This window comes from Tarenaya hassleriana, unplaced genomic scaffold (assembly GCF_000463585.1).
Source record: "Tarenaya hassleriana unplaced genomic scaffold, ASM46358v1 Cleome80, whole genome shotgun sequence".
In the NCBI taxonomy this organism is placed as follows: Eukaryota; Viridiplantae; Streptophyta; class Magnoliopsida; order Brassicales; family Cleomaceae; genus Tarenaya; species Tarenaya hassleriana.
The window spans coordinates 449,823-458,919 of NW_010970491.1; the positions used below are offsets into that span (position 1 = coordinate 449,823).

Genomic DNA, 9,097 nt, shown 5'->3' on the forward strand with positions numbered 1-9,097 from the left:
GACGATAACTCTTTTAGTCTTGTGAACTTTCACCACGCCTTAAGTAAATCCATCTTTTTGTAATCTTGATAAATTTGTTCATTTCGTCTTTCTTGTTTATAATCCATTTTCCCTTTATATTTTTATTTCTAGTATACTTTGAAATTTTTTTTTGAATATTACAGGATGTTCGGTGCATGACCCGAAGTAGTGGAAGTGACAACTTGCAACCATACGACCCCGAAATTGAAAGAACGTATATCACTCGAAGAAGACAAACAAAAATGGTGGGCGTCAATAATCAACCACCACGACTTCCACCACCCCCTCAAGCACCAGAACCAGCCTTACGACGGGAGCCACGAGCCGAGACGTACGGTGACTACAACTCACCCAAACCCACAGAATTCCTGTCATGCATCCGAAGGCCACCGATCAATCGAACAAACTTTGAGCTCAAACCAGCATTTATTCAAATGCTCGCAAGCAAAACTTTCGGAGGATGGCCTCATGAAGATCCCAATGTTCACCTCGCAACATTCAAGAAAATGTGCAAATCAATGATTGTCGAAGGCGTATCTGAAGAGGCAATCTTTTTATGGGCGTTCCCATACTCCCTGGGCGATAAAGCGGAACAATGGTTATTCAACTTAAAACCTGATTCCATCCATACATGGGAACAAATGGAGCACAAGTTCTTGGAGGAGTACTTTCCGCCTCACAAGACGGCAAATTTCAAGGTGAAAATAAATAATTTTGTTCAAGAGAACGGCGAAAGTCTTTACGACGCTTGGCAAAGGTTCAAAGGTTACCAACGAGCGTGCCCACATCATGGCATGGATCGAAGGCACCTAATCTCAACCTTGGTTGAAGGGTTAAGGAAAGACATAAGACGTTGGATAAATGCCGCTGCTGGAGGTTCTATCCGCAACCTCACTTTTGAGCATCTTCAACCTATGTGACCAGGATGCAGAACATCGTCCAGCCGGTACCACTACCGCCGGACTATCTCTATCCCGGCGATGCCTACGGACCACAGCAGTCTTACTTCCCGGATGTGACCTACTCACCGATGCCACCACGCCGCCGCGCGGCCCCACCAAACTCGGTTTCATGGGCAGTTTTGACAGTTTGGACGAATTTGACTATAACTTTCTTATCTGAAGTCCAAATGACGTGATTTCAATTTTAAAAGATCATCAACTCATTGTAGTTATGATCTGGAAAAGTTGCGATCGAAAAGAGAAAGCATGAATCGTGGCCGAAAGTTGCAAGTCACGCTTCGGATCCAGAAAAGCAAAATGAGAAGGGTGTACTATCTCCTCCATAACTTTCGATTGGGAGCTCGGATTGCTTCGCCGTTTGTTTCACAGTAAACTAGACATCAAGAGCTTTCCATAGACACCAAGATCGTAATTTTTGGTGGAGATTTGGCCCTTCATCGAGCAGTTACAATCTGAGCAAAATTCTGGTTGCTGACATCATGGCTTACATCATGGAGACAACTCACCTAACATGCCACTACGAATTTCATCATTTCATCTACTTTTGCCCTTCAGAAACTCCTATAAATAGACCCTTAATCTGCTCTCATTGATCACACAACAACAAGAAACACAAAAACAAAGAGTAGAAGAAGATTTGGAGGCTTGGAGCATGAAGAACAAGCCTTGAAGATCTAGAGAAGCTTTCTCTTTCTCTTCTCTCTATCTTTATGTTTTTTTTATCATTTGATGATGTCTCTTGATCATTTCATGGCTCTAGAGTAGTTCTCTTGTTATGGGATAGGTTGAATTTGGTTTGATGAATAAGCTTGTGCTTGATTGATGATATTGTGTTCATATGCTCATGGTGTTGAAATCTTGAGTCTTAATGCTTGTTCTTGAATTAATTCTTGATCATGATTCTATAAACATGTTTTGAATTGAGAAATCCAAGCATGTTATGAACAAGATTATCATCTAGAAGTCATGATTCATTGAGAAATGATCTTGAATTCTCTAGGAACATTGATTAAACATGAACTTGTAATGCTCTTAGAACTTATATTTCATCATTGAGAAATGAGAAAATTTGAAGTATCTAAGTAAGAAGATTTGATCTTTTGAGAGAAAGATGATCTTGGATTAGAGTTTAAAGTTCCACCATGAATGCATATAAATCACATAATCATATTCTTAGTGCTTGTTCATCGAATTAAGTTCATACCGATTCCCATAACGTCTTTTGATATTGAATCCAACTTTGTTTTTCCCATCCTCTTTGATAATCAAAAGTTTGAATCTTGATTTAGTTCACTAGATTTTTAGAAATATTGTTAGAAACAAAATTCCATTCCCTTGGGACGAACCTTAAGTACCATCGATATAACCGTGCACTTGCGGTTGTGTGTGCTTAAGTGACTTATAAATATTAAAGCTTGATCAAACTACGCACACTACTTAGCACGCATCAAGTTTTTGGCGCCGTTGCCGGGGAACTCGTGAAAATTGTTTTTGACGATAACTCTTTTAGTCTTGTGAACTTTCACCACGCCTTAAGTAAATCCATCTTTTTGTAATCTTGATAAATTTGTTCATTTCGTCTTTCTTGTTTATAATCCATTTTCCCTTTATATTTTTATTTCTAGTATACTTTGAAATTTTTTTTTGAATATTACAGGATGTTCGGTGCATGACCCGAAGTAGTGGAAGTGACAACTTGCAACCATACGACCCCGAAATTGAAAGAACGTATATCACTCGAAGAAGACAAACAAAAATGGCGGGCGTCAATAATCAACCACCACGACTTCCACCACCCCCTCAAGCACCAGAACCAGCCTTACGACGGGAGCCACGAGCCGAGACGTACGGTGACTACAACTCACCCAAACCCACAGAATTCCTGTCATGCATCCGAAGGCCACCGATCAATCGAACAAACTTTGAGCTCAAACCAGCATTTATTCAAATGCTCGCAAGCAAAACTTTCGGAGGATGGCCTCATGAAGATCCCAATGTTCACCTCGCAACATTCAAGAAAATGTGCAAATCAATGATTGTCGAAGGCGTATCCCCCTTTGCGTTTACTCAGATTCAGGATCAGAGAGAGGTAAGGAACCTCTTACTTCTTTTGGATTCTCTGGGTTGTAATGTTTCAAACGTTGGCCATTTACTTTGAATGTTTCACCTTTGTGGTTGCAGAGTTCTATGGCGCCATGTGGAAAAACGTTAACGACGCGAAATGGTCCGGACCATCGTGATTTTAGCTTCCCTGGAAAAAGCTTTAATCGTGAGTTAAATAACAAGACCGAATCATTTACCTTGAAAGTTCTGTGGAGGATTCGAAAGCCTTTCGAGCTGATGTGCGACGCAAGTGACTATGCCGTTGGAGCAGTCCTAGGTCAAAGAAAAGACAAGAAACTTCATGCGATATACTATGCAAGTCGAACCCTAGATGACGCACAAATCAACTACGCCACCACAGAGAAAGAATTACTTGCAATAGTTTTCGCATTTGAGAAGTTTCGATCATATTTGGTTGGATCAAAGGTGATTGTTTATACCGATCATGCTGCTCTACGGTATCTTCTCTCCAAGAAAGATGCAAAGCCACGGTTGATACGATGGATCCTATTGCTCCAAGAGTTTGATCTCGAGATTCGTGATAGGAGAGGAGCAGAAAATGGTGTAGCGGATCACCTCTCACGTCTTGAGTTCAAGGAGGACATACCTATTGATGATTCATTTCCAGACGACCATGTCATGTCTCTTGAGAACAGAAATGATGCACCATGGTATGCTGACTACGTCAACTATCTCGCATGCGGAATTTTACCCCCAGAGTTGGATTACAATAGAAGAAAAAGATTTCTGAATGATGTTCGTCATTATTTCTGGGAAGAACCATTCCTCTTTCGACGTGGAGTAGATGGTCTATTCCGACGATGCATCCCCGAAGACGAAATCCTTGACGTAATCAGGCACTGTCATTCATCAGATTATGCCGGCCATTTCGGAACCTCTAAAACGGCGACCAAGATATTACATGCAGGATTTTATTGGCCGACGCTGTTCAAGGATGTTCATAAATTTGTTTCCTCGTGTGACACATGCCAAAGGACGGGAAACATTGGAAGACGACATGAAATGCCACAAAGATACATCCTTGAAGTCGAACCATTCGATGTATGGGGCATCGATTTTATGGGACCATTCCCATCATCCTGTGGAAATCAATACATACTTGTTGATGTCGACTATGTGACAAAATGGGTGGAGGCTATCGCTAGTCCTACATGTGATTCCAAGATAGTGATCAAGTTATTCAAGAACCCCTTTGCGTTTACTCAGATTCAGGATCAGAGAGAGGTAAGGAACCTCTTACTTCTTTTGGATTCTCTGGGTTGTAATGTTTCAAACGTTGGCCATTTACTTTGAATGTTTCACCTTTGTGGTTGCAGAGTTCTATGGCGCCATGTGGAAAAACGTTAACGACGCGAAATGGTCCGGACCATCGAGATTTTAGCTTCCCTGGAAAAAGCTTTAATCGTGAGTTAAATAACAAGACCGAATCATTTACCTTGAAAGTTCTGTCGAGGATTTTGCATGCATAGAATTTTGATGGAGGATGGATATAAACCCTCAATTGAGCACCAAAGACGTTTAAACCCGAATATGAAAGAAGTGGTTAAGAAAGAAATCTTGAAACTACTCGATGCTGGAATAATCTACCCTATCTCTGATAGTGAGTGGGTTAGTCCTGTTCTGCGGTACCATGACGAATCAACCTCACCAGAGCTCCATGATGTTTGCCTTGTTGAAGAAGCAACCACAAAAACCAAAAACGACATCGCCGATGAATGGGATCCTAAGGTTGCACCAAAGGTGGAGTTGAAGCCGTTGCCACCAGGACTGAGGTATGAATTTCTTGGACCTAATTCTTCATACCATGTCATCATTAATGCCTCATTGAATGAACTGCACACCTCTAAGTTGTTAGATACACTTAGAAATCACAGAAAGGGGCGATGTCGTTTTTGGTTTTTGTGGTTGCTTCTTCAACAAGGCAAACATCATGGAGCTCTGGTGAGGTTGATTCGTCATGGTACCGCAATTTGGAATTCTTGTTAGGTACAATCTCATCGTGTTGTGGTGATTCGATGTCGTCGACTTCATTGTGTATGGGGCAAGGCGTCTCCATAGAGCATATTGTAGCTTCTTCGTCAAGGATTTCGGAGTATACGTTCACCTCTTCTTGATCTACGCATGTCTCTACTTTGCTTGCCATGAGGGCCACTTCTAGGGGATCAACCTCGCGTAATTCTTCCAATATCTCGTCTGCCAATTGTTCAAGGACGTCGATGTAACAACACGTATCATCCACGGAGGGTTGTTTGAGCGATTGAGCGAGCTTGAACTCTACTTTTTCTTCTCCTATTGACAATGTCAAATGACCCTCTTTTACGTTGATAACTGCTCCAGCAGTGGCCAAGAATGGGCGTCCGAGTATGATTGGAATATTTGAGTCTTCATCCATTTCCATGACCACAAAATCGACAGGGACATAAAAATTCCCGACCTTAAGTGGGACATCTTCAAGAATCCCAATGGGATATTTGATTGAGCGATCTGCCAGTTGTAGAGTCATCCTCGTCGGTTTGAGTTCTCCAATGTTGAGCATTTTGCATATTGACAGAGGCATAAGGCTCACGCTAGCTCCAAGATCACATAATGCCTTTTTAATTGAGACATTACCTAGGGTGCAAGGGATCGAGAAGCTTCCAGGATCTTTCATCTTTTGGGGTAGCTCATGCTTCAGAATTGCGCTACATTCAGAGTTTAGCGCGATGGTCTCTTCTTGAATCGTCCTTTTCTTCGATAATATATCTTTTAAGAATTTTGCATAGGATGGCATCTTGAGGATAACTTCAGTGAAAGGCAAGTTTACCTCCATTTTCTTCAGCATATCAGCAAACTTTGCGAATTGACTGTCATCGTCACGTTTTCTCAACCTTTGAGGGAAAGGCACGTGTGGCTTGTATGGTGATGGTAGAATGTATGACTTCTCTTGTATGTCTTCTTTTGCCACCTTGATGTCAGGGTCGGAATCGACAACATCGTCTTTACCTCCGTCTTTATTGATTTGTTTCTCCTTGGATTTAATATCTTCAAGTTTTCTCCCGCTTCTTAGCTCAACAACATTACAATGCTCCCGAGGGTTAGGCTCAGGTCTTCCAGGAAGTGTTCCCATGGGCCTTGATGAAGATGACGCCATTTGGGCAACTTGATTGTCTAGGAGCTTCAGATGTGTGTTGATTCCCTCGACTTGTTTGCGGATATCGTCTTGATCATTCTTCATCCCTCGAATCTCGTTGTTTGTTTGTCTAATATCAGCAGACAGTTGTTTCTGCATGCTTAGGAGCAATTCCTTAAGCTCATCTTTGGGTTGCGGCTGCGGTGCAAGTACGGGTTGCGCTACTTGTGGTTGATAGCGTTGCTCGTATGGTTGAAAATGTTGGGGTCTTTGGAGTATTCTTGGGGCTTGGGGTTGATTGGCCAGATTTTCTGTGTTTCCGGTGTTTTTGTAAGAAAAGTTTGGGTGATTACGCCAACCTGGATTGTATGTATTTGAGTAGGGGTTGTTCGCCACATAGTTGACATTCTCGACCTCTTGTTCTTGAAAAAAAAAACTAGGAATATTTGTTTTTTCTCTCGTTTCTGCATATGTTTGGGAATTAACAAATATGACTCAAATGATTTTGAACTTAAACTTCATATAAGCCAGTCTTTACATGTTTTAGACGATTGGGTAAATTGTCGGTTAAATCGAATCGATGACTAACCTTCATTGGATTTTTGGTCTTGATTATCGGAAATAAATTGCATTAGATTTCAAAGACAAGATATCGAACCAAGTATTAGCACTTCTTTTAAGAACTGTTCCTCATTCAAGGGAATATGAGGCCCGCAAGACCTACTCGTTGCTCGCACCTTTTTATTCCACTCTCATTCTTTTCATCAAAGACTTTTCAAAAATTTCAAAACCTTTGACGGAGCTATTGGGGAAGGATATTCAATTTGTCTTTACAAAGCAATGTCATGAGGCGTTTGAGACTCTGAAGAAGTCATTGATCTCTCCACCGATCATTCAACCACCTGACTGGGGAAAGCCTTTCGAGCTGATGTGCGACGCAAGTGACTATGCCGTTGGAGCAGTCCTAGGTCAAAGAAAAGACAAGAAACTTCATGCGATATACTATGCAAGTCGAACCCTAGATGACGCACAAATCAACTACGCCACCACAGAGAAAGAATTACTTGCAATAGTTTTCGCATTTGAGAAGTTTCGATCATATTTGGTTGGATCAAAGGTGATTGTTTATACCGATCATGCTGCTCTACGGTATCTTCTCTCCAAGAAAGATGCAAAGCCACGGTTGATACGATGGATCCTATTGCTCCAAGAGTTTGATCTCGAGATTCGTGATAGGAGAGGAGCAGAAAATGGTGTAGCGGATCACCTCTCACGTCTTGAGTTCAAGGAGGACATACCTATTGATGATTCATTTCCAGACGACCATGTCATGTCTCTTGAGAACAGAAATGATGCACCATGGTATGCTGACTACGTCAACTATCTCGCATGCGGAATTTTACCCCCAGAGTTGGATTACAATAGAAGAAAAAGATTTCTGAATGATGTTCGTCATTATTTCTGGGAAGAACCATTCCTCTTTCGACGTGGAGTAGATGGTCTATTCCGACGATGCATCCCCGAAGACGAAATCCTTGACGTAATCAGGCACTGTCATTCATCAGATTATGCCGGCCATTTCGGAACCTCTAAAACGGCGACCAAGATATTACATGCAGGATTTTATTGGCCGACGCTGTTCAAGGATGTTCATAAATTTGTTTCCTCGTGTGACACATGCCAAAGGACGGGAAACATTGGAAGACGACATGAAATGCCACAAAGATACATCCTTGAAGTCGAACCATTCGATGTATGGGGCATCGATTTTATGGGACCATTCCCATCATCCTGTGGAAATCAATACATACTTGTTGCTGTCGACTATGTGACAAAATGGGTGGAGGCTATCGCTAGTCCTACATGTGATTCCAAGATAGTGATCAAGTTATTCAAGAAAACGATTTTCCCACGTTTTGGAATTCCACGGGTGGTGATAAGTGACGGAGGCTCACACTTTGTGAATCGAGCCTTTGAAGCACTTTTGCGAAAATATGGAGTCAAACATAGGGTTGCTACACCCTATCACCCTCAGACGAGCGGACAAGTTGAAGTGTCCAACCGAGAAATCAAGGCCATTCTGGAGAAAACCACTTCAAAATCAAGAAAAGATTGGTCCTTGAAGCTTGATGATGCATTATGGGCTTACCGAACGGCTTACAAGACTCCTATCGGGATGACACCATTTCAAATGGTGTATGGAAAAGCCTGTCATTTACCTGTGGAGTTGGAGTACAAAGCGTATTGGGCCATAAAGGAGCTGAACTTTGACTTGAAGAGTGCTACAGAGAAGAGACTTCTACAACTTCATCATCTTGACGAGATACGTTTAGACGTATACGAGAATGCAAAAATTTACAAGGAAAGAGCAAAAAAATGGCATGACCGTCGAATCCTCCACAGAACTTTCAAGGTAAATGATTCGGTCTTGTTATTTAACTCACGATTAAAGCTTTTTCCAGGGAAGCTAAAATCACGATGGTCCGGACCATTTCGCGTCGTTAACGTTTTTCCACATGGCGCCATAGAACTCTGCAACCACAAAGGTGAAACATTCAAAGTAAATGGCCAACGTTTGAAACATTACAACCCAGAGAATCCAAAAGAAGTAAGAGGTTCCTTACCTCTCTCTGATCCTGAATCTGAGTAAACGCAAAGGGGTCAAGCTAATGACTTTAAACAAGCGCTTTTCGGGAGGCAACCCGAGTATTTTCCTTTGATTGATTTAAATTTTCAGTGTGTTTTGTTTGCTTTTATTGTCTGTTGCTTTTGAGACTACTCACAGATAAGCGAGACAATGACAAGAGAGTTCAATGCACTCAAGATTCCATTCCAAGTTACGAAAGTAGATGGAATGTCCTCTTGGGTAGCGGGCATTTAG

At 41.7% G+C, this 9,097-nt stretch overlaps 2 protein-coding genes across 2 annotated transcripts in view; one reads left to right on the forward strand and one right to left on the reverse strand.

Moving 5' to 3' along the window:
- The window catches only part of LOC104803156, a 7,450-nt gene extending 6,509 nt beyond the window's left edge, over positions 1 to 941 (forward strand). Inside the window, exon 2 of the mRNA XM_010527038.1 lies at positions 456 to 941. Coding sequence (XP_010525340.1) covers positions 456 to 941 — 486 coding nt within the window. The remainder of the gene's footprint in view (positions 1 to 455) is intronic.
- Positions 942 to 4,968: 4,027 nt separating this feature from the next.
- On the reverse strand, positions 4,969 to 6,636 carry LOC104803157. Its single transcript, XM_010527039.2, has one exon. It carries the CDS (start codon positions 6,373 to 6,375, stop codon positions 4,969 to 4,971), a length of 1,407 nt encoding a protein of 468 aa, XP_010525341.1. The 5' UTR covers positions 6,376 to 6,636.
- Between the last annotated feature and the right edge of the window lie 2,461 nt (positions 6,637 to 9,097).

Excerpts from the sequence above, each read along its gene's own strand:
- LOC104803157 (XM_010527039.2), bottom strand. The coding sequence starts at position 6,375 with ATGCAGAAACAACTGTCTGCTGATATTAGACAAACAAACAACGAGATT.